Below are 25,034 nucleotides of genomic sequence, written 5' to 3'. Positions count from 1 at the left end.
CTCAAGTAAGTAATAATTGCCCCGAAAAGATGATAATGAATGGCCAGTTATGAATAAATAAAAGAACTTACCAAAAAATTATTTTAATTTGTTTATTGATCCGTACCGTCAGTATAAAATAATTTTATATTATCATATAATAAAAAATTATCATGTATAATTAATTTAACTTTTATAATAACTATATTAAAAATTATATCAACATTAATTTGTGATTACAGAGTCTGATTGACAATATAAAATTATTTTATTTTTCATTGTCACTACATAATTTTTTTTCTCTAATTTAATACAATACTATTTAGCATCTAGTTTATAAACATCATATTGCCTAACCGCAATGGATGCATTGCTATGATACACCTTTATTGTATATCAAATAATACAAGTGTAGCAAAATTTCCAAGGTCATCTCCACTCTTATGTTAGGAAAATAGTAAGTAATAACAATATTCAGGAATACACAAGTGTTGCTTAGTAGCATGCAGCGGAGCTGAAAGGGTGCATGCTTAGGATGTGCCTCACGATGTGGCAAAATGTGAACTCCATCTTGTACATAGAGAAGCAATAAGGTCCATTGAGACATGATTAAATCAAATGGTGATTTACGGATAGGCCACTTCATTGGTATAAGTGAGTCAAATTCTTCATACTGTCAAATGGTGATTTTAACCTTATGCCAATTGTATGTTAAATTCGTTAGTTGATCACGAAAATATGAAGGCAAATTATGCAACATTGTGGAAATATGGGGCAAAATGTGCAACATTATGAAAATGAGGCAAAATTGTGCAATGTTGTAAAACTTTAACAATAAATGGATTTAGTAGACAGTCGAAAGGTCAAAATTCGCCACTTTTTGAAACTTTCGTGGCAAACTTTGCAGAATAAAAAAATAATGGGGACAAAATCTGTAACAGTCAAACTTTTTTTTGGAGGGGGGGGTGGCGGGGATTGTAATTAAACCTAAGATAAACTATCTATAACATTTCCAAGGTAGTAAACTAGAGAAATAATGAATCAGCAGAATCATCAGTTTGTTGACAGAGATACATTTTACTGCAAAAATCTCGAAGCACAAAATGCAGAAAAGGTACAACAGCACATGTCCGGCAACATGATTAACAATAATGTCAGAAATGGTCCAGTAATGTGCAAATCTTCATATAAACATAGCACAAGATAGCAAGAAATTTTATAATTATATGGTAGAATTTTGGACAAGATGTTATCCCACTTTCTGCAGAGAAATTATTACATAATCCCTGGACTAGCAATTAATGCATGCTCGAAGAATATTTCCACCATTGATTTTAGCCACATTAACATCAATTTTAGGCTACTAACTAATTCTTGGAGCATGCATTAATCACTGCTCCATGTTCATGATTATGAGAGAATTTCTCTTTTCTACCTCCTTCATTTGGACCTTGAAAATATTGTATTTAACATGGGAATGTAAGTTAACTGATAGAATTAGTTTCTATATAAAAGGCATGCAGACTTGTGATTGAGTGTGCATATGATAGAAAATGAAGATAATAACATCTTTTTTCAAAAATGAATATAGTAAATTAATTCCTCTGGTCGATACACTCAAACTAAGGTTTCCTCCATAAGACTTTTTGGGAGGTATGAAATATGGTAGGCTTCGAAAATTCTTGATCAATCTCATCTTATGAATTCAAGTATGTAAAGGGGCAGGTAAGTTAAATTTATTTTAAGCAATAACAGTTGTTTTTAACTTCCACTTCAGCTTTTATTCACTGAATTTGCATTAAAAAATAATGGATGAGATGAAAATAGTTATGATCCTATTATCATTTCTTTCTAATTGACTTACTTTCAGTAAGCACTAAGCACATTTTATCACAAGAAACAATTCTTTTCAAATTTCTTATTTTTCATCTTCTACAGAGTGTAGCGCAATGAATTAGGCCAGAGAAAATATAGATATTACCTATATCAAAGCTTCTTTACAACTTCATCAATTACACGACTATAGTAAGTCATTCTCCTAATTGCCATTTTTGCTTCTTCAAAGTTTTGGCTTTGAAAAGCATGACCAAAGGCATTGGACCAATTATGTAGCTTCTCCTGCATCTGGATGACCAATCAAAGGATGACATGGAGAAACAACATCAAAGTAATCATAATTCAAAATCTATATTTGAACTGATCAAGCATTCTCTTTGTAGCACTTCTGCCTTGCAAATAGGAGTTTCCATACATACCTCAGAGAGAATGTGATTCAAAGTCTCAGAGTTAGTTGCTTCTTCAACTGCTTCCCTGATTTCCAGAATCTGCCAGCAAAATTGACCAAATATAATAAGATTGGAAGGTAGATTTCCTTTTATAGAAGAGGGAAAGATGAGAAAAGAAATAGCCAACAATATATTACCATTAATCTTACCATATTCTAAATTCCAGATTTCAATTTAAGTTTTGGAAAAAAGGAAGCATATTTTTTTCAAGAGAAAGAAAATAAAAAAAAGAGTGACAAGGAAGAAAAGAGGAAAGTATTTCTCCTGTGATAAAAAGCTGCTTTCATTTCCTTGAACATATAACTAGCAGTTTGTACTTTATATATTTAAAATTTTTGTTATTTTCACTGTAAGGTAAGTCAAACTTCTGAAAACTAGCAAAGTCCAGTCCTAAATGGATATTGAATTCCAAATGCTGAAAAACATCAACTACAATTTTCATCAACTACAATTACTAGCCACTAATGACACAATTGTCAATCTTCCCATTTACAGGTACAACTCACAAAATGAACCTTGAGAATGAAAGGTGATTAAAGATTCAAAGAGGATAACTATCCACTCATTTTTTAAAGTACATCTTTCACTTTCACTGATATTTTGTTTACCATGCAAAGGAAGTTAAAAGGAAATCTCACATTTAAAACAAATAAGGCTCTAATCTGTTACCTCTGCAAGTAATTCTGAATCTGAAATTGTCTGTTCTTCATCAACTTCTTCTCCATAAAGCTTTAGCTGGGAAAAAAATGGCACATTACATAGTAACACTGCAGAAAAAATAATTGAAATTGAACAATATATAACTAAAGACATTATTGGAAATCCTATATTTAGCCTGTTTAGTTTGGTGTTTGATGAACAGGATCCACATCAATTAGGAAGCAAGAAAAACTAGCTTCTACATTGTCTCTAAATTTTTTACTCGGAAATTTTACTGTACGCACATCTAAGATGTGTAAACAAACATGCAGATTGATGACATGTTTCATTTATTTGCTTACAATCAAATAATAAATTAAATTTCATCATCACAAATATATCATCACCATTAAACTTTTTAAGATTTTCAAATTCTGCAGAGATTTCTGCTACTGTAATGAACCATCATCAAGTATGCTTACCAAGTAAATTCCTCTTGACAAAGGCTTGCTAAGAGTACGGTATGCATCAATGACCCTTGCAGATTGTTCAGCAGCAAAATCTCTTTCTTTCTAACCAATTAAAGGAATTAAAACAAAATCTTTTAGTTTGTCTAAAAAGACATTCAACTTCACTACCCTCCCCCATCCCCCTCTAAAACAAGAAGAATAAAAAGAAAGATCAAAAAGAAAAAGTGAAATAAAAAGGGAGAGAAAAGGATATCCCATCATGCCAACCTGAGATTTTGAATGTACTAAATCAGGATGCAGTTTCTTTTGCCAATCTTTGTACTTGCCCTCCAAATTCTCACCCTCTATGTCATACTTCCTCTCCCTGTTTAAAATTATATATAAAAAAATGATTTTTAACTTCTTATACTCATTCATTAAATCAATATATTTCTCTTTTCTCCATCACAAAAACTAAACCACTGATTCCCAGCCCCATCAATGAAACTCAAAATTCAAATAAGAATCAATTATGACAAATAAAAGATTATAATTTTTCTTCCTGCTTGAAAATGAAGCAAGCAATAACCGAAAGCTAAAAAAACAACAATTACTTACCCAAAATATTAAGTTTCACCTTACTAGTTTTATGCCTCATCAAAACAGACTGACTTAACAATATCCATAATCCATATATATACTTGTTTTCCATTGCTATTGAGTACTGACCAACCAGGGTGAAAAACAAATGAATTGTTATAAGGACAAAACTTATATTATACAATTCCTATATTTTCTTTTTTTTTTTGGTGTGAAATTCTTCAATCCAAATTGGAATTTCAATCACCTGAGCTAGGCTAACCTTTAATGCAAACTTTTATTACACAAAATAACGAAGTAAAACTCTAATTCTGATCAGAGAACATTAAATGTAGTACTAAAAGCACCTAGACAATTGGGTGTAAGTTTTCTCCTTTGTTATAAAGAAGAAAACTTAGCCATCAATTTCAACACCCAGAACAAAAAAAAATAAAGAAACAGAAACTTACACCCCAAATATGTCAAAATAGTCAACGGAGCTATCCACAGGCTGAATGCACCGACATGACTCACAAACAAGGAAAGGTTCCGAATGAGGGACAGTGTGGCAATTCCAACATCCACGTTGGATTTCCTCAGCAGATTTTGAGCATAGGCTTTTCCTGAAAAATCCGAGAGAATAATAGTAATCGCAGGTGGGGTTATGAGAAGGGGGTGCAAACGGTAGTGATGAGTCATGAAGAGAGAGTTTGATCTGAGAGAAATTGGAAGTGAAGTGTTGGGGAAATGAAGTTAAAGTGCGTCTCAGAAGGGTTGAAAGGGGTGTGCAGAGCTTGTTCTTAGACATCGTGTGAGCACAGATGCAGAAGGTAGGGAGCGATTCCTGGATTTTGGGAGGAGGACTGGAGAATGAATGAAGCAGTCAGGGGAAAGTTCAAGGACTGAATGGTAATTTCACTAAGGAAAATGATCAATAGACACCCACATGCTATTTAACACCTAGAAATTATCAATATAAGGAAAAGGATCAATAGACGCCCAATAATATGTCCTTTACCAGCATTCTAATATAGTAATATAAATCATTTTCCAGAATAAAAAAAAGAACAGAAAAATTAAGTAATTTTCATCATCATGCATGTTGAGCTCTAAGACATAAAAAAATAAAGAATATTGGTTCACTCCTAGAGTCCATGAGATGCATGGCATTCAATGATTCTAATTGCTAAATTTCCTATTACTCCTCCACTGCATAAACATTGATACTTGCGAATCAATTGCAGAACCTCATTTTTTCCTCCTTTTAATGTGTTGTATATATGTTGATCTGAGTTCAACAACTGCTGTTATTTTCTCACAAAATAGGAAATGAAACAATAGAGCAAAAATCTATCAAGCAACATGAAATCAAACACTACTTATTAGAAACTAAAATCAAAACATAATAGTAGCCATAGCCACCTTAATAATCTCCTCACAGAAAATTGACTAGATTGCAAGCAAGAATGGTGTTTTCCCATGCATTAATTAAGTCAATCCAATGCTTCTTTGTATAAAATAACAATCAACAGGCAATCCAAATTAAATTGAAACACTTACAGATTTACTCCTGTGCATTAATTCCCAAATTTTAGAACTTGTCCTCAATTCAAAAACAGAAAAAAACCTTATTATTTCAAGTTAAGCAATTCACATTACCTCAAACAGACAGTAGATTACCTCGCCGTTCAGAAAGGGAGGCCGTTGGTCGCTGTTCCAGCAGCCTCCGTGACGGCGACGGTAAGGATGCCAGATTGAGACAGGTTCCACCGTCAGATGACGGTGCGGCGCGGCAACCTTGCAGGAGCGACGGTGTCACGGTGTTGTGTGGGTTTGAGATGAGAGAACAGAGCTGCGTTAATGAGAAATGGGAGCTGAGAGCACAAACGAAGGTTCGTGAAACGATGCGTTTTCAGGGGAAAAAATACTTAAATATATTTTTAATCCTTAAAATTTGAATAATTATTTTTTATAGCTCTTCACCCCTCAAATTTTCAAATTGCTGATTTTTGTCCATCTCTGTTTTACAATTTGTGAAAATTGAATTTTTTTTTAAAGTGATTTATGGTGCTCTTAAACCGTTAGAATATTTCACTCGTATAATTTTATGGTGATTTTTTATCTATTATGACGATTTTAAAGAAAAATAAATAAAATATGGATGTTGAATTGTGGCAGTCTTTAACATATTTAGATGGTTTTAAAGAAATTAATTTTTGCAAAAGACTCGGACGGTGAAAATTCGATATAAATTGTGACAGCATTAATACAATGAAATAAATGGACTAAAAGTAATTTTTTAAAATTTGAAAGACTAAATAAAAAACATTTTTTTAAGGACTAAAAAAATAAATACTCAAATGGGTCACCAAATCCGGCCAGGTCATCATTTTTTACAAAAATAATCAAATCTCGATAGACTGATATGGTTTAGTTGCAGGTCTGATCTAGTGATGATGGAATTGTGTTGGTGATAATGAGAAAATTATGTCAATGGTAAAATAAATAATTTTAAAATAGATATTTTAAAAAAATATATTTTTTTATAAGTAGATAGGATTTATTTTTCAAAAATAAGTAAAAATATCGTGTTTTTAAGCAGAGAAACAGTATAGACAAACATTAAAAAAAAACAAAAAAATTACTTATTTTATTTTTAAAATAAGTGATTTTTCTACAAATAATTTTAAACAAAATATTCCAATTAGAGTGTGTTTTTTAAAAATAAAAAACAAATTCATAATAATTTTTTTAAAACTAACATAAGACTGTTTTGAAATTATGTTAAAAAAAACCATTTCAATTTTTTTAAATGCATTTTATTTTAAAATTTGCATATTGAAAAACCCAAAAATAAAAAAATAAAAAATACGCCCATTATATATTACATAGATGTCTTAGACTCTTACAATGATAAGAAGCTTACTTTTGCTTCTTCCTAAGATGATCATTTTAGAAAAACTTACTATATCACTTCACATTCATATTCAATAAAAATTATAAGCATTATTGATGATAGAGATTAACAGTATTACACTAATAAAATTATTTAAAAAATTAAGAGTATGTCTCATTAATCTTAGTAGTAATTTTGGAAATATATATAAATTTAAGATAAATTTAATATTATTAACTAAATTTATTAATTTTTTTGATACTATATATTATATAATTGAATCTTATAAAAAACACTCAAAAAGAGTGCAAGAAAAAGAAAGTGTACAATACCATGTGTGACTTGAGAAATATTTGACCATTATGTCACGTGTTATTCATTATTTATATTCATACTTTAAACATATAATATTTATTATTGGATAATTCCATAAACATAATTATGAAACTAGGCTTTATATTAAAAATTATGATTAAATAAAGCCCATTTTAGAGTAAAATTTACTTTGAGTTACGATTATGAGTATTATTGGAGGTATATTACTTCAAACCAATTCGATAGAAAACTATTTTCATCACACAAAAAACATTTAATATAATATAATAAATTTATATCTAAATTAATATATGTAGTTGTTGCTAATAATATCGTAAAATATTCTATTTATGAATAAATAATATAACTATATGTACTGTTTTACGAATAAATGAATTTATTAAAATTTTATGAATTTTGGTTGTATTTGTTTTAAGACGTCAAAGAAAGACTTTAGGAAAAGTAAATTTAGGAATATCACTATCTTAGATTCCTTAAAAATCTATCTTCACTTCCTTCTTTTATGTTTCTTCTTTCAATTTAATTTTTTTAATTACATATTTTTTAAGTTATTAAATACTAACCAAACATATTTATAAAATAATAGTACTAAAGATCGGATATTTATAAAATAATAGTACTAAAGATCGGAATTCAAACCTGGATCATTTAGTTAATAACACAAATTCTTACCCTTTGTGCCCACCAATGTTAATTATTCCTAGTAATAAACTAATAATACTTCTGTATACAGATCGCGTAGCTTACCGAACTTTCATAAACAAATGTCCGAGAAAGAAAAAAACAAAAAGTCACTTTCAAGTGCCCAGAAACAAAGGTCATTGGAAAAAAGAAAAGTTAAAGGCGAAGCTTTTGACGTAGTTTAGACTTTGGAAGGTTGAAGAAATTTCGTGAAATGGGGAAGGAAAAAAAAAGTAAATAGTTTATTTAGTAATTATGCATTCACTGACAACTTAGTTACTATATTTTTTAAATCATCGATTTAATTTTAAATAATCAATTTAATCCACAAATATGCAAATACTACAAAAATTAGTTCAATAAATATGGAAAAGATGAAGAAATAATGGTATCGTTTAATAAAAATATTACAGTGGGATAAAGCATTTGTTACAAGTTTAGTGCATCCTAAAAATAGAATAAAACTATACACAATGACCCTTGCTTCAAAAAGATTATTAATAAGTGGTACATTTTAGTTTCACTAAACAGACAGAAAAACATTTTGGTCCACATTTAATCGGTTCATGAACACCCCTAACAAGAACATAGATTGAGGAGCAAATGAACAACCTACATAGATTATATGGAAAAAGAATCTTCCAACAAAACAAAAGGGAGAACCCTGTTGGTATACATGATAAATTATAAAGGTATACAAAAACCTGTACTAGTTACTGGGGCTTGTGTTACATGTTGACAAGATACCCCAAAATGCCCTATTTCCTTCCTCTGCTCATGGCCAACTAACTTTTTTTCCCTCTAGTTAATGCAGAAAACAACAGAAATTTTTTCTGTCTGCTTAACTTCTTTGGTGCATCTGAATTCCTACCTGGAATTACAATGGTGTTTAGTTTTTTCTGCCTGCTTGACTTGTCTGCATGATCTAAAGACGCGTCTTCGACTGAATCAGTGTTTAATTGCTTGTTGCTGATGGTTGTTTGGTCCAGAATTGCTCCGTTTTCCAAAGGATATGAAACAACTGGGCTTGATAAAATAGGTGTTGAAAGGTTTTGCTCTGATGTTGTTGGTACTACTTTGTTAGAATTTACTTCCTTTGAGTTAGGATTTGTTCCTGTACACCTGCAGGAACAAAAAAAGAAAATTTAATGATCAGCAACATCTTGTACTACATTGCTTATTTTTAAACAAACCATAAGGAAAGAAACAAAATCAGAGTCTTATATTCCTTTTAACAACCATAGAATGATAAAAACGGTAATATAATAATCACCTTGAGTTTTGGATGCCAGGGTTATTCCCAAGCGCTTCTTGTGAAGCTCCCTCCGGAATATCTCCATTTGGTACCTCAACACTAACCTCATTTTTGGAACTTGGTTGAGTGAGTTTTAAGGAATATGTATCAACTCTGTCATCATTTTTCAGAAAATGGGACTCTTCATCAGCAACGCTAGAAGATGCCACCCGAGAATGAAGTCGCTGTTCACGAACCATTGAAATGGCTTTGTCTAATGTTTCTAGAGCATGTTCTACCTCTGATCTGATATATGTACTCCTTTTGCCCCTTAGAACACTCATGTCAACTTCCTTATTTGGAATGTCTTTTACTTCTTCATTGGCCTCCTCAATTTGTAAAATTTCGTCAATATCTACTTCTACAATCTCAGCAAATTTTTTGCTACCATCTAGTACTTTAGTATTCATTGCCATTGGCACCACATTATTTGCATATCGATAACTTATATCTTCCTTAGATGCATCTTTTTCCTCACCTTGTACAATTTCTTCACAATCTACTTCTACAATCTCATTAAATGTTTTGCTACTATCTTGTACTTCTATATTCATTGCCATTGGCATGACATCATTTGCATATTGATTACTCATATCTTCCTTAGATGCATCTTTTTCCCCACCCTGCTCACTTTCAACAAGATCTTCAGCAGGGAGAACACTTGCAACTTGCCGAAGCTCTTCACCATTCATAGCCTTTGATCCACTAGTGTTATATAGAGCATCACGAATTCGAACATATAATGGATCCCCCAAGGCCTTACTGAATTCCCCTTTATCGTGGCTCATCATAGAAGACACAGTCTATACCATAATTATGGATTGGTTTGTGTTATAAGATAGAAAACAGTACCAAATAAAAATGCAATGAAGCAATGATGTTTTTTTTACTTTTGCATGATGGAGAAGAAAATGGTGCATCAGCTTAATCCAGCTTTCAAACTGGTCATTGCAATTAAAATACCGAGTTCACAAAGCCAGGGTAATCCTACCCTAAATTGGTGTAATAATTAAAGAATCCGTGTGTTTGAAAATTTTCATTTATGCTGCTTTGTGCAAGGAAAATATCTTATCCCTCTATTTCTTTGTGATCCATTTTTCCATCTTACACAAATAACTGGTATAAAAAAATGAAAAAATAACAGTAATCTAATGATAATAGTTATAGAATCCAAGGGTAGATGATTTGATTATAGGACATCACAAAAAATGCACCATCACATTTCATTTTAACTTATTTTTCTTAATTAAAAAACGAGTCATCACATTAGATAGATTCCGAAAATAAACAATTTTTCGTTGAATGCACATAATAAAAGAAGCATATCTGAAAAGAATCTACAACCTTCTGATAGAGTCTGAAACCATTGCCAATGAGCTGTCTTGAAATAAAGTTTATAAGGGATGGAGGCACAAAATTCAGTTTTATATCCATATTTGCTATTGTCCTACAAAATGTGAAGTCTTGAATCAGAAATGACAATCAATACAGTTAATCCATAAAGCCAGTTTACTTTCATATTTCTTCTAGAAACTATAGGTAAATTAGAATGGAAAATTGGAAACATAAATAATCAGTGGGAACCAGTAAGGTCACTTTAGACACAACAACCAAACCAGCTACATAAACATTTACAGAAACACCAGCAGTGCCAAGACTATACAAAAAAGTAAACAAAACAAATATTAAGAAAGAACAATTTGATTCCCTGACTGATCCCTGAAAGCCAAAAGCCAACATAATCAGAATTTTTTCTAATAAATTACTTTATTATTAATAATCTATAATGCAAAATATGCAAACCCTAGGATATATTCAAAAGCAGTGATTTCACTTAGTCTCAGAGGACTATATAGCACAAAATTAGCATTGACACACAAACAGAACTGTAGTACCTTTCATAGTGAAGGTCCTGATTCCAACTACTATTAGGAAAAATAAATATCGTAAAGCTTTAGTCATGGTTATTGTTTAAAATTAGCATTTTTGAATCACGAATAGAAATAATGCAGACTTTCACAACTATCTATGGGAGAACTAGCTTCATATATTCTAATTATAACATTCTACAACCATTTCTCTCTTTCTTTCTCTACCAGATATTCTAAATGAATAACAAATAAAAGGAAATCAGATGCAGTTACTGTACAAGTACACTGTAAATACACATGCAGACACATTTAGAAAATGCAACAAATTTTGTAAATATAGCAAGCAACAAATAAACATTGTATTATTGTATCACACATCTGTTAATATGTATCATAATTCTGCCGTGGTCCAAAATACAGAAATATAACCATGTAGCTGTATTCAACAGTTATAAACATAAAGTTTCTTCCCATTTGTCTTCAACTCTCTTTTTAAAACAAGCAGAACCTATATGGGGCATTATGGTTTGTGATTGATGACTGCTTTCCCATTATATTCCATAACTCCATTCAAGTAAATTAACAAAAAAAAAAAGTAAATTCTTATGCTTAAGTACACCTAAACTCACCGAAAGTAACTTCTTTCTGATGTCACCTTTTGCAAAGCAAAGCCTCCCACCAAATCGATTCTTACAACATCCTTTGCTTCAGGAATTGCCTCACTGTTGAAACCACAAAGAGTCTCCGTGACATTCTTTGAATCAGAAACCTGTGAGCAAATCAAGCACAAATTTCTGGAAGCTTTGATCTAGTGTAAAATTAACTTTCCCTAAAAGATAAAACAAACACAGGTCCAGATGATTACCGAATTTGTAAGAACAACAACTAAGTCATCTTGAAAGTACTCAAACAGATAATAGTGCACTATAGCTTCCCTCAGAGACAGAGGCCATGAAACCTTCACCCTTTCTTCCAAAATTCAGTGAAAAATCAGCATTCAAAAGTGAAAACTTTTGGCATGGTAAAGGACATTAAAATGTTAAAAAAATTAATTGGTGAAGGAAGAACAAACCTCACTAGTGATAATTGTTCCCCAATCCGGGCCTTTTGCAAACATTCAGCTGATAAGATTTTGAAAGTGGGAATAGTAGATTGAGGCCACCTAAATGGAAATTGAAAAAAGGGTGTCAGGTACAATTATCAGACACTTTTTTACAATGATATATTGCTTAGATTCAAAAACATTCCTAAGGTACACAACAACATTCAGGACCACCTCATAACAAAAAGTAGCAAGTCAACTGCATGAGAAACACAGTTGTTGCAACGATAATTCTCAAAATTTATAACTTCAAAATTGATGATATTGGTGTAGTTTCATATTGGGACTAGTATACAGAAAATTCATGGAGCATATTTTACTAAATATAATTCTCACCATTTTTTGTAAAGGTATGTCTCCCATGAAATACATAAACCTGTAACGAGGAAAGTAATTCATTAAAATTTGCATGTTGAAATTAATAATATAGTTTTTGTCAATAAAAGGGAGGTATTAAACATTGTGGTTGCTCCAGTGTGACTTACAAACATCAACAGGCCCATCTACAAAGCCTTCTACAAGCATTGTATGAAAGGGGGTTCCCTCCTGTCCTTCGCGATACATAACACGAAACTCTTCACCATCTTGTTTTAACTGTTGAAAGAAGTGAAATTATCAATAACTCAAGAATTTGATTCAACGAACCAAGTATCTTCAACCTAAAGCATAACAGTAGTCAGGATACAAATGTCACAAGAGATTGCAATAGTCCATTGAATTTTAATTTTTAAACAATAGGATAGTGTTGGAGCAAAAACAAGTCAACAGGGTCAGACATCTAATGTAAACTCCTGGTTTCTGTGAAAGAAAGTTATCAACTAGACATTCAAAAAATGGTTCAGGATCTAAATGAATGCAAGATGGGATAAATAAGAAGAAAAAAAAGTTTATCAAGAAAACAAAACATGGTGAAACTACAGAGAGTAAATAGCATACTTTCCAATCAGTGTGTGATGTATTAGATCTTCCACTATCATCTGAAGAAGCACTCCTCAACATATCAAGAAAGTGAGATACCTCTGCAGTCTTGTTTTCTACTAATTTATCTCTAAATCCTGCACCAACCAAACATGTATTGAAATAAAATAAAAATAGAAAAAGCAAGCTAACTTAATAATTGTTCCAATTAGCTAGTGCATTTCTTCCCGAAATATGAATTAAAAGAAATTTAGGGAATGTCATCACCTTCTACTTCAGGTTCTAAAGGTGGGAGTTGACTTCTAACAAGCTTTTTGAGCATCTCATCATTTGCAAGATCAGGTGAGGCAAGAGTCCTATCCAGCCTCTCCCTATACTGCACAATCTTTCTTTTCTTCTCCATCTTTGCATCTCTTGAGAACGTTGAACAAGCCTTCTCTCAGAAAGTCAATTCATGAACATAGGCATCAACTACTTGAAGGATTTCTATTCTTTTGCTATATCTACCACAACAGATTAAACAAGATTAGCCAATCATGTTTGCTAATAATTCTCATCATGCAAGATTAACAAAAACACAACATAGTGCATGTGTTTAATAGGCCAGAACCCACAAAAGGTTTCTCTCTATTAGCCAAAGCAACAAAATTTCTTTCTAAATCCACCCCTATATGTAGTTTTTTGATGAATCATATAAAAAACCAAAAGCCAAAAGTCCAAAAAGTCAACACACATCCATTTGACACACAAGGAAACTTCAAATTTCAGAATCACACGGAAACAAAATTCTAGAGGGGGCAGAATAGCTAAATACATGAACATGGCAAACAGAAGTCAATAAAATCTACAAACCAAAAACCAAATTCTAGGCCTGAAGTGAACAAGGATCATTTAGAAATTGAAGGAACTTTAACGAAACCCAATTGAGAAAATCCAAACAAAACACAGAGCTGGAGATATCAAAGCACCCCACATGAAGCAGGAGCTTAAAAACTAAAAAAGATGAAAACTTTATTGAGAACCACACAAATAAACAAAAAAATAAATACATGGTTCATGAACCTTGGCTTTGAAGAGTGGTGGTTTTTTCAATGTTCATAATCTGGGAAGAATCCAGAAGAAGCATAACAAGGGCAGATCTCAAGCAATGATCCAATGTCCCAAGACAAAGTCAGGTGATGTGAGAGCAACAAAACATGGACTTTGCTTTGTACTTTCTCCAAGTCCTAGGAGACAAAATAGCAGCACTCCAACTCAGCCCAAATTATACCTTATTTTTAGGAGATTTTATTTTATTTTAAAATTTTAAATACAAGAACAAGAATACATATAGCAGTAAATAAATAAAAACTGAATTCCGTAGAATTTAATTGTTAACTATATTTAATATTCCTTTTTATTTTGAATGTTATTATAGTATGTGGGGCTCTTTGCCCACACCCATTCAATAAAAAAACATGTTATATTTGCTTTTCTTAAGTTTTTTTTTTTGGTAACGTACTTTTCTAAAGATTTAATGACCTAAAAAAATTATTCAAATATAATTTTTTAAAATGAAAAACAAGTTGAACTACTAAAGAAATATCAAGAAAATGAATGGGCTTTGGAGAGGACATACATTAGCAGTCCAAATCCAAAGTAATTTTCATGTCATATAAATAAATAGATATTTTTTAATAAATAAATTATATTTTATGTTTATGATAAATAATTTATATTAAAATACAACACAATATTATTTTTAATTATTAACGATTTTTTAAAAAAAATATTGAAATTCAAGTTAAAATAAAATAATTAAAAATGATAAGTTAAAAGAGATAAGAGGTTAAAAAATTTAATAAAAACACGTTTATTGGAAGAAGAAAAAAGTTAAAAATGCCTTGTTGAATAATGACAATTAAGATAACTTTTTTAATTTTTATAGAAAGGGATATTCTTTGTAATCTAAAAAAATAAGCTATACACATATAAAATAGTTTTAGATTGACATTTAATCATATTCAAATCATAAAAATCATAATTTTTTTATAATTCAATCATTTTTTTAGAGAATTCAATAATTATTGTGAATTATTTTTATTTTAATATAAAAGAATAAAAAAATTAAAATAAATATTCATATTAATTGCATTAAATGAAGAAGAATAAAATAATTAAAATTAATATTTAAATTGATTGCATTTAATTGAAAACGATAAATATGAGACTGTTACATAACATTACCCATAAACAAAATTTTATTTTACGTATATATAATAGAGAGTAGTTGTAACATTTTTATATTAACTATATTGAAGTCATACTAATAGTGATTTTTGGTTGATTGTAACAATTAAATTTTTAAAAAAAACTGAAATTAATGTCTAAAAAGCTTACATTTTGTTTTTGAAAGTGTGTATTTGTTTATATACCTAACCCAAAACAAAAGCAAATAAGCAATGTGTTAACTAATAAGGAAAACTGTCAAGAGTATCTAGCTAAATTGGCTCAAGCATAGCTACATCCTACGTGTTTGAGCATTAGAAGGCGAAGTTGGAACTTGGAAACGCAAGAGCTTTTGAGGAACATACACAAACACATGATATATGGGCATATAGATAAGGCTGGCAGGTGAGAGCAGAAGGTCATTAAAAAGGTTGAGTAAAAGGGGTTGTTCTTTGTAACAGAAGGACATAGGTGGGAATCAGTGAATGCTAAAATTGGTATGGTGACAACTAGTACTCTAGACTCTAGTAGTAAGAAAACTAGTTCGCGTCATTGGTGAGATTGGAGCAGTGTTGTGGAGCAAACATAATACTCTATTTTCTTCAAAATATAAAACCTTTTTTTTAAAAAAAAATTGCTTGTTTTTTTAAGACTCTCAAAGTTATTTTATACATTAATTATTTTTTATCTAAATATCCTTAATTATTTTATTGTAAATAATGAAGTATATAGTACATTATTTCTTTTATAAAAATTGGATAAGAAGATTAATACACACTAATTAATCAAGAGATAAAGTAATTAAGTGGAAAAAAAAAAGATTATAAATCTCAATAATCTTAAAGATAAAGATATAAATTATTAACAAATTTAATGTTATTAACTATATAATTAACTTTCTTAAGGGTATGAATTAGTGAAAAGAGACTCAAGGACAAATGAAGTATATAATAGAGTAAATATCTATTTTAATTCCTAAAAGTGTGAGTGTGGATAGATTGATCCATGAAAGATGGAAAAATCAAATTTAGTATATGAAGGTGCAAAAAATATAACAAATTGATTTTGTCGTCAACTCTCATCTATTACCCCTAACATAGACACCTATGTGACATCTATGGTGATAACATGACAACTAACGGTTGTCACGTGTCTAAAAATTTGACTTTTAATTTAATTCATGAATTTAATAATTTATTGTTATTTTAATCCTTAAACTTAATTACTTATTAACATTTTGGTTCATTAACTTAACTACGTATTTTCATTTTGATCCTAAAAGTACTTTTAGAAATTTAATTAAGTATCACACTCCGTGTAACTTACCAGCATGACCATCACCATATGACCATATCCCCTTATTCAATTTCATATCCCTCATATTTTTCCATCTTTCTCTTTCACACTTTATAGTTCATCTTAACTTTCACATTTACCATTTATATTACAAAGTTCATCATTTATTCAATTGAAACATAATTTGTAATAGAAAAATAACACAACAACGTCTTAAAAAAGTGTTTAACTTTTTTCTTAATAAACATTGTCCAACTTCTTTAAAAAATTACATTTTATTCAATAAAAAATTCAAATAGTTTCTTCAACACTTTTAGCTCAAGTAACCATTACATTTAAAATTCTTTATTTGCAGTAATAGTTCATGAAACAAACTTTTGTTGTTTATATTTTCTAATATGTTTGATTCTTTCACTTTGATAATGGATCATATGTGTTAATCACCTGCATGAATCCTATATCATCCCTCCTATTTATACCTCTTTCATTCTTAAAATTTTTCATAAATTAGTTTCATATTTATAGTATAATTTAAATGTAAAGTTGGTAAGAGAAATGTGAAAAGTATGAGGCTTAAAGAATAGAAGTGAAAAAATATGATAATGTCTATACTAATAATTTACATACAATATGAGATTTAATTAAAAATTTGAAAGTGTTTTTAAGAATCAAAATGATAGAATATGATTAAATTTACGAACAAAAATGTCAATAAATAATTAAGTTCATGGATTAAAATGTTAATAAATTATTAAATTCAAAGACTAAATTAAAAGATCAACTTTTAAATACATGACAATCACATAACATAAATAACCCATCACAACCACATGAATGATCCCTTACACATTATAAAATCAAATTTATTTTTTATATGTATGTGTTTCAACATACACGTTATATTATTTATAATTTTGAATCATACAAAATAAATATTTATCTTAAGATACATAGACTAAAATACTAGTTTATTTATCGTATTGAAAATATAAAATTCTTTTTTCATCATAAAAAGATAAAATTCTTTTAAAATACTTATAAGAAAACGGAAATGTTTGTTTTGCTTATTTAATTTGAAATATTTTTCAAATTTATAAATAAATATAGTTAAATATTTAATTTTTTATTTTAAAAGTAACTCCATGAAAGAGTTTTCTTTTTTCTTTATTTGAAAAAAGGAAAAGGAGCTGAGAAAGAATAGGGAATAAATGCGTTATTTATGTGTAGCTTGTTGCTTGAATTGGGGAATGAAATCGCGTAGCCCTCAAGCAAAGGGAGGATGGTCTAGCTTGATTCTCATGCCTCATCCTAGTGCTTGGTCAGTTGCATATTTTTTTTTTACTTGCATGTTGCATAAAGTTTTAGTACGAAAGGAATTCAATTAGGAGTTTGCTATTTAATTATATTTTTAAAGTTAGCATTAAATGTACATGTCTTTATAAATTTTAGTGTGTGTCGGTGGGTGGAGGGAGTCCAATAAATTACAAAATTTTAATATGTAAAAACTTAATTTAAAAAATCATGGTAGGTGAATATGTGTCATTAAGAATACTCAGATGCTCAAATTAATGGACACCTTAGCAGAGTAAAAGATTAGACGAGGCTAAGTGTCAATATTGAAACTACCTTTTAACTCCTTAATTGCTTTCACGAACATAATAAATTATCACTTTGAATATAAAAAAAAATAGATGTGTTAATTTTTAAATATATATTAATATTATTAGAAAAAATAAGTTATGCATTAATTATATATGAAGTTTTACATGATGATTCAATTATAATCTATTATATATAATAAATTTGTTAATTTTTAAAATAATTATTTTAAAGTAATATAAATGATAATTTGTGATTGAATGATAATGTAAAACTACATGCATAGATATTAAACTCATTATTATTTAAGTCATTCTAATTTTAATTTTTTTAGTATGTAATATATTAATATATATGTTAATTATATCCGTCTGTTTTTTATTTTTTTTATTGCTAAGTGTCATCCAATTTTTAAATTTTAAATATATATTTTGAACACGGTTAATTTTTAAATATATATTAATATTATTATTTAAGTCATTCAATTTTAAGTTTTTTTTTGGCCAAGTTTAGTAAAGCATGGTTTAAGCCAGAGATTGTTCAAAGAAGCTAAAAACAGTATCCTCAAAACGAAATTTACCAAGAACTTGGGTGTTCAAGGTGTATTAAAATAAACTCAATAAAAAATAAGTTAAAGCAATAAAAAGAGAAAAAAAAACACTTAATTTATACTAGTTAAATCAAATTCAAAAACTATGTCTAGTTTTTTTCATAAAAAATTTTAATAATCAAAATTTGATTATAAAACATGTATTTTATCATGTTATTTCTAACTTACACAAATATTTTCTAGGTATTTTTTATACACCTTTAATCTCTCTCAAAGATTAATAAACACAAAAGTATTTTGTCACTCCTAGTTATTTAAACAATAATTTGAATGAAATCTCTCAAAAGAACTTTAACAAATCTCTCTCTCAACCCGTAAGTTATTAGAGTCTACATTAATATGCTTGCCTATTTCTGAAACCATGGCAAACAAAAAACTTTCATCATAATAAACTGAAATGGGACTACGAAAGTGAATCCAACAGGGTATGCTTTATCTTTGCTGTTGGTGAATCTGGACTTTAATGTCACTTCAAGATAATAATCAAATATCTTCTGACCTTTTTGTTCATCAGTTTTTCATGATCATCTACCATGTTGAACTTGGTGATATAGAAGTCATTAATATTTATGCCCATAATGTCAAATTATCTTATAAGCTCCACAATTTTCATTTTTAATAAAAAATATTTAATGTAATTTCCTTAATAAATAAATATTTACCTTTAATTTAAACTAAGCATGTATCCTTTAAAGTAAGTATAGAGCACAAGTTGATTTAATTATAAGGATTAAAATTGTATCTCATATAACCACAAGTTTAAAAGTTTAAATATCCTTACTAATGTAAGAATTTTGTTAAAAAGGGATCTATAGGCATCCTTTATACTTATGTTTGTTTTTAGAGAAAAGAAAATGAGAGAGGAGAAAAAAAATAAATTAAATTTTTTAAAAAGTAAATTTGTTTTTTTTTTTTGAATTTTTGTTACTAAAAGTTAATTCTTATTTTTATATGAATTTAAGTGGTAGTTAATTGAAGCATACAAGTATATATATGACTTATAAATACTTAATTTGTTGGCTGCAATATACTAATTGATTTCATATTGTACTTTATTTTGTATTCTTTAGTTAAGTACTTTTAGAATATAGAACTAAATGATATTTTGAAATACAATTAAAGTGAATGATTCATGACATGTGTGTAAGAGGGTTAGATGTTTAGCTACTTTAATTATGAATCGTCGATTATAGTTTTTTTTTTTTTGTTATCAAGTTCATGGATTTGTATTCTTATTTAGCTGTGTACCTATTACTATTTTCTTTGGTGTGATCCCTTAAAATGCATTCTCATAGATTAAATCGTCAAGTGCGCATGGATACGTGCGTATTTACGGATTACTTATTAGTTTTTCTTTTAAAAAAAGACATTATTATTCATATTTTTTTCCCTCTCTATATTTTTTTCTCTCACTTTTCTTCCAAAGTTCGTGTAAATGTTAAGAACATACTTCAAAACAACAAAACTCACCTAAGTTTTTTATAATAATTAAAAAGCTAAACAAATGAAATAATAAGAAACAACTACAAACAATATGTATCCAGATAGGAACAATCAAACGTGCCTTTCATTACAAGTGTGTTTGATCAAGAGAAATAAAAAAATAAAATTATCTAAATCTTACATAAGATCCACACTTCCAAAAATATTATATATATATATATATATATATATATTGTTTTTTTATTTTCATTCTATCTATCTTTTAATCCCAAGATAATTCTATTTTCTTTAGTTCCATGTCAGATCAGCGTCGGGGCCCACAGCACAATTACAAAAAACTTCCTTTTCTTCTCACTTCTCAAACACTTGCTTGGCTCGCTGCTATTCTTCGTCGCTGTTTGTCTTTCCTCTTTGGTAAGTCCCTTTTTCTTTTTCTTTTCTTTCTCTCTGAGCATCCAAACAGAGAATTAGGGTTCGATCACGTTCCATTCATCAATGTCGCGTTTGGCGAAATTGTTTGGGAGATCGAAATTGATTGTTTGTTGAATGCCCCTCTGGTATGCCTTCCTTGTTTGGCTGCTAAAATTCAAACCTTTCAGTGTGAGTTAGGCATAAAATTTATCTTGAAATCTTGAGGAGGAGAATGTACCATGGAACTGATTTCTCGTGAAAGGAAGGAGTTGGGTCAATGTTGTATAACGATTTTAAGCTGAATTTTGTGTATTTTGTTTGGCTTTTGTAGCGGCAAAATTAAGCATTATTACCTTTGTTACAGGTATAGAAAACGTAGCAAAATATATTTTGAAATATGATAGTGTTTGCTAGCAAAAAGATCATGTGCCAGAGTAAGGGTAGATTTCAAGGTGGTGTGCACTGTAGTAATCCTGATATATCTGCCACTGTTCCTTTGACTTTTATTTATTATTTTGTTGTTGTAGACATGTACTATCAATGTAAAAGTTTTTACACCGTCAAGTCTCAACCAATAAAGAATCATTGCTGGTAACTTGGTATGACCAAGGTAGTTATTATAAAAACCAACCAACTTATCATATTAACAATGTTGTTAAATGGTGTTGCCATGATGGATTTTTTGCCAACCGCCCTAGGCAATTTGTGAAGGGAGGTCCGTTATGGCGGCACCATAGGCCACAATGGCGTGTTTATATGGCAGAACTTTGGCCTTCTGCCATTTTCTGCCATCTGCCATTGGTAACACTGATCATCCATGATAGTTTCTGATCATATGACATTGTATTATTTATTCTAAGGATATTGTTATTATTATTTAGTGTCTATGTGCATATTTATCTGGGTTCAAGTGTCCAAAGATTAGAGGAATTTCACCATGCTTCTTAGATACTAATCAGTTTAAATTACAGTTAATATAATGGGAGATGATTCTTCCCCTAGTTTGGAAAAATTGAGGGCTAACTGGACTCCATCTCAAGACCGATATTTTCTAGAACTTTTGCTGTCCCATGTTCACAAAGGGAATAAAACTGGGAAAGTGTTTAGCAGACAAGCCTGGGTAGACATGATTAAACAATTTAACACCAAGTTTGGTTTCAAGTATGATGTAGAAGTGTTGAAGAACCGTCACAAAAGATTCAGGAAGCAATACAATGATATGAAAATGATAGTTGGTCAAAAGGGATTTCAGTGGGATGGGACACAAAACATGATAGTAGCTGATGATAAAGCATGGGATGAATGTATAAAGGTATACATTGTCATCCAATATTTCGAAAGCACTAATGAATTGTTACATTGCAATTATGGCTGTTTTTCTGCATGCAGGCCCATCCTGATGCTCAACCTTTCAAAAAAAGAGTCATTCCGTATTATGATGATTTGTGCATAATTTATGGCCATGCAGTTGCTGATGGGAGATACAGCCTTTCGTGTTTTGATGTAGATTTTGAATACGAAGGTAGAAACAAATGCCTTGATGGTTGAAACTTGAAATTTCTTTACCAAATTTATTCATTTACTGTTGGTATTTTCATCATGCTCAAACATTTTTAATTCTTCTCACAGAAAAAGATTTGGATGACAAGACTATGACTAGTAAAGGAGTGGATGATCAAACTCCCCCAGCAGTTGTTAATCAAGGTAGAATTGACTGGTCTCCAATGATGGACCAATTTTTTGTTGAACTTATGGTGGACCAGGTGTGTAAAGGGAACAAGATTGGCACTACATTCAGGAGGAAAGCATGGGTAGACATGACAGAATCATTTAACAAACGATTTTTATGTCATTATGGTAGAATTGTCTTGAGAAACCGTTTTAATGTCCTGAGAAGGCATTACTGTTCTATAAATGTTCTCCTTGGCAAAGAAGGCTTTATTTGGGATAAGACACAGCACAAGGTTGTGGCTGATGAACAAGTATGGCGAAAATGCATCAGGGTATAAAGTGTTCTTGCCTCGTGGTCATTTTCATTTTTCTTTTTGATTTTCTACTACTATCACTTATTCGTGACTGCAGGTACATCACAACTTCCGGCTCTATAAAATTAAAAGCATGCCTTTTTATTCCGGCATGTGCATAGTATGTCGTAATGATGTTACTGCAGGTTGCAAGTCAAATCTTGAAAATGAATCTTCTGGGGGCAATAACTCTGTCCCAGATACTCAGCTACCTAATGCAGATAAAGGAGCATCAAATCTTGAAAAGGAATCTTCTTGGGGCAATAACTTTGTCCCAGATACTCATCCACTACCTAATGCAGATAAAGGAGCATCAGATATAGGTGGTGAAAATAATTTTACCAGAGAAACTCAGCCTCTGCCTAATGCAGATAAAGAAGTGTTGCATATTGGTGGTGAGGAGAACTCTGCAAGAGAAACTCAGTCTCTTGCTATTGCAGATAATCAAGCATTACAACATGTTGGAAAAAATGTTCCTGGTCACCTAAAAAGGCATCAACCTAAGATGCCCCCAACCTTGAATGAGTCTAAGAAGGCAAGAGAGCATATAGCTGTTGCAGTAACATCACTAACCCAGAAAGCAAAGAAAGAAGATAATTTTTCTGTAGATAATGTTATCAGGGTGCTTCAGGCTATACCAGACCTGGATGATGATTTAATATTAGATGCCTGTGATTTTTTGGAAGATGAGACAAGAGGGAGGATGTTTCTGGCACTGGCTGCTCCTTTGAGAAAGAAATGGTTATTGAGAAAGCTTCGTTCGCAGTGATTGGTGAACCTCAGGCTGGTTCATTTATAGTCAGACTTTTCAAGTTTTGTTAGACTGCATGCAAACCAAGCCATAACTTTATGTGTTCACATGTACATATTTGAAACTAGAAGAATTATTTTTTGTTTATCTTTGTCAACATTTATATGACAAGAGATTAAAGTCGAAAGCTAACTTCTGTCTGTTAAAATAATGTTTAAATATATTTTTAGTCCCTCAAATTTTGGATTATCTTTTTTAGTTCCTTAAATTAAAATTTATATTTTTTGGCGGTTTGGATGTATAAATCGGGATGTTTTTTTACTGCAGCAAGCGACTAAAAAGAGCATTTAGTAAATTTGAAGGAGTAAAAAAATGAAATTTTAATTGGGAGGATTAAAAAAGATAGATCTCTATATTTGAGTGACTAAAAACAAATTTAAGTCTTAAAATAATGAAATACAAAGAAGTGGGGGGATGTTTGAAAAGGAGGCAGAGTTCACTTATGTTAAATGAAACTTCTAAGACACACAACATCCAGCGGTGAATTTGAAAGTTTTAAGTAATAATAAACTGCACGGCAAATTGTCCTAATAGGGCTTCTTTTACAAACTAATTCTGAAAATAGGGCTGTTTTAAAACAAATTCCAACATGGGGCTATTTTACTACGTAAAATCCATGTAAAATGCCAGCAACAATGGCGAAACCGCCTCGTGCAAACACGTGGCAGTGGACTCGCCACTGCAACCGGCGAGAAAGGCAAACCGCCACTGCTGATGGCGAGATAGCCATGCAGCAGTGATACCGCCAGTCCTAGTGGCGATTTAGGATGCCCACAGTGATGTACGGCGAAATGCTTTTTTGTACCAAAAATTGAAACCAGTATAACTTTTGATAGGAATATCCGTTTGAGGCCCATAATATGTCAAAATGCTCGAAATTGAATGAGGAATCTCCTGGCAAATTCCCGATGGGGATTTGGTCAACTCATTTTTCCAAAATACAGATTTAAGATTCAACCACCCATTTTTTTAATCTTAAATCCTATTTTTGAGCTAAGTAGCTCAAAAATATAGAGATCTATCTTTTTTAGTCACTCAAATATAGAGATCTTAAATCCTATATTTAAGCTAAGTAGCTTAAATCCCATTTGTTTTTAGTCACTCAAATATAGAGATCTATCTTTTTTAATCCTCCCAATTAAAATTTCATTTTTTTACTCCTTCAAATTTACACGAGGCATGTCTACCAATAATTACCAAGATTCTCTTAGGTCTATACAATCAGTTGAACTGTAATGTATTAGGAACTCCCACGTCACCTGCCTTAATTCTTGAGGTGTGTAGCTTATATATTTGTTAGACAACTTCACACTTAGTGTCAATTGATTTTAAGTTGAAATCTAACACAATGCTTATCCATTTCCATGAGCTAGCTGAAAAATCAAAAAGTACATCCAAACATCCAACCACTATTTAACTTTTACACCATCAAGCTACCAGCAAACACAGTAGTATCTAATACTCAGAAATTGATCAAAAGAAAAATTCTGCAGAAGGGATACCCCAAGCTCAAATACATTAAGATGTGTTCATCAAAGTGCAGTTAGAGGACATACAAGAAGAAGGATTTGTCCACCACTCATAGAGTGAAATGGAAGAGATT

General features: G+C 30.5%; 3 protein-coding genes across 16 annotated transcripts; 1 reads left to right on the top strand and 2 right to left on the bottom strand.

Moving 5' to 3' along the window:
* Window positions 1–228: 228 nt before the first annotated feature.
* On the bottom strand, window positions 229–5,851 carry LOC100798830 (iron-sulfur cluster co-chaperone protein HscB homolog). Of its 7 annotated transcripts, none has more exons than XM_014763062.3 (8): window positions 5,591–5,849; window positions 4,402–4,891; window positions 3,641–3,737; window positions 3,386–3,475; window positions 2,934–2,999; window positions 2,235–2,303; window positions 1,961–2,103; window positions 229–673 (listed from the first exon to the last, which is right to left on the bottom strand). In XM_014763062.3, the coding sequence occupies exons 2-7, from the start codon at window positions 4,737–4,739 to the stop codon at window positions 1,966–1,968; spliced, it is 798 nt and encodes a 265-aa protein (XP_014618548.1). In that variant the 5' UTR covers window positions 4,740–4,891; window positions 5,591–5,849; the 3' UTR covers window positions 229–673; window positions 1,961–1,965. The 7 variants fall into 7 exon arrangements, with proteins under 7 accessions (XP_014618548.1, XP_040862003.1, XP_040862002.1 ...); XM_041006069.1 differs by having other exon boundaries at window positions 4,402–4,794; XM_041006068.1 differs by having other exon boundaries at window positions 5,612–5,849.
* Window positions 5,852–8,483: 2,632 nt separating this feature from the next.
* On the bottom strand, window positions 8,484–14,271 carry LOC100798284 (uncharacterized). Of its 3 annotated transcripts, none has more exons than XM_006588820.4 (11): window positions 14,092–14,271; window positions 13,297–13,532; window positions 13,048–13,166; window positions 12,597–12,705; window positions 12,448–12,487; window positions 12,082–12,171; window positions 11,875–11,974; window positions 11,639–11,778; window positions 10,483–10,585; window positions 9,118–9,941; window positions 8,484–8,966 (listed from the first exon to the last, which is right to left on the bottom strand). In XM_006588820.4, exons 2-11 carry the CDS (start codon window positions 13,430–13,432, stop codon window positions 8,630–8,632), a joined length of 1,998 nt encoding a protein of 665 aa, XP_006588883.1. In that variant the 5' UTR covers window positions 13,433–13,532; window positions 14,092–14,271; the 3' UTR covers window positions 8,484–8,629. The 3 variants fall into 3 exon arrangements, with proteins under 3 accessions (XP_006588883.1, XP_003535828.1, XP_040862000.1); XM_003535780.5 differs by lacking the exon at window positions 14,092–14,271 and adding an exon at window positions 13,882–14,073; XM_041006066.1 differs by lacking the exon at window positions 14,092–14,271 and having other exon boundaries at window positions 13,297–14,082.
* Window positions 14,272–20,503: 6,232 nt separating this feature from the next.
* On the top strand, window positions 20,504–23,592 carry LOC100798302 (L10-interacting MYB domain-containing protein). Of its 6 annotated transcripts, none has more exons than XM_006588815.4 (5): window positions 20,524–20,599; window positions 21,568–21,908; window positions 21,986–22,118; window positions 22,226–22,599; window positions 22,679–23,592. In XM_006588815.4, the coding sequence occupies exons 2-5, from the start codon at window positions 21,576–21,578 to the stop codon at window positions 23,387–23,389; spliced, it is 1,551 nt and encodes a 516-aa protein (XP_006588878.3). In that variant the 5' UTR covers window positions 20,524–20,599; window positions 21,568–21,575; the 3' UTR covers window positions 23,390–23,592. The 6 variants fall into 6 exon arrangements, with proteins under 6 accessions (XP_040861999.1, XP_006588878.3, XP_006588882.1 ...); XM_006588819.4 differs by having other exon boundaries at window positions 20,562–20,599; window positions 21,759–21,908; XM_026124066.2 differs by lacking the exon at window positions 20,524–20,599 and adding an exon at window positions 20,606–21,206 and having other exon boundaries at window positions 21,759–21,908.
* Window positions 23,593–25,034: the final 1,442 nt, after the last annotated feature.

This window comes from Glycine max, chromosome 10, assembly GCF_000004515.6.
Source record: "Glycine max cultivar Williams 82 chromosome 10, Glycine_max_v4.0, whole genome shotgun sequence".
Classification (NCBI taxonomy): Eukaryota; Viridiplantae; Streptophyta; class Magnoliopsida; order Fabales; family Fabaceae; genus Glycine; species Glycine max.
This window is presented reverse-complemented; position numbering and strand designations above follow the sequence as displayed.

Coding starts and splice junctions, on each gene's coding strand:
- LOC100798830 (XM_041006067.1), bottom strand. CDS start 4,739: ATGTCTAAGAACAAGCTCTGCACACCCCTTTCAACCCTTCTGAGACGC. Junction 3,738..4,401: donor TATTTTGACATATTTGGGGT/GTAAGTTTCTGT, acceptor AATTTTAAACAG/GGAGAGGAAGTATGACATAG. Junction 3,476..3,640: donor TAGTACATTCAAAATCTCAG/GTTGGCATGATG, acceptor TTAATTGGTTAG/AAAGAAAGAGATTTTGCTGC.
- LOC100798302 (XM_006588815.4), top strand. CDS start 21,576: ATGGGAGATGATTCTTCCCCTAGTTTGGAAAAATTGAGGGCTAACTGG. Junction 21,909..21,985: donor CATGGGATGAATGTATAAAG/GTATACATTGTC, acceptor TTCTGCATGCAG/GCCCATCCTGATGCTCAACC. Junction 22,119..22,225: donor TGTAGATTTTGAATACGAAG/GTAGAAACAAAT, acceptor TTCTTCTCACAG/AAAAAGATTTGGATGACAAG.
- LOC100798284 (XM_006588820.4), bottom strand. CDS start 13,432: ATGGAGAAGAAAAGAAAGATTGTGCAGTATAGGGAGAGGCTGGATAGG. Junction 11,779..11,874: donor TTGTTGTTCTTACAAATTCG/GTAATCATCTGG, acceptor ATTTGCTCACAG/GTTTCTGATTCAAAGAATGT. Junction 10,586..11,638: donor TCAGAAAGAAGTTACTTTCG/GTGAGTTTAGGT, acceptor CACATTTTGTAG/GACAATAGCAAATATGGATA.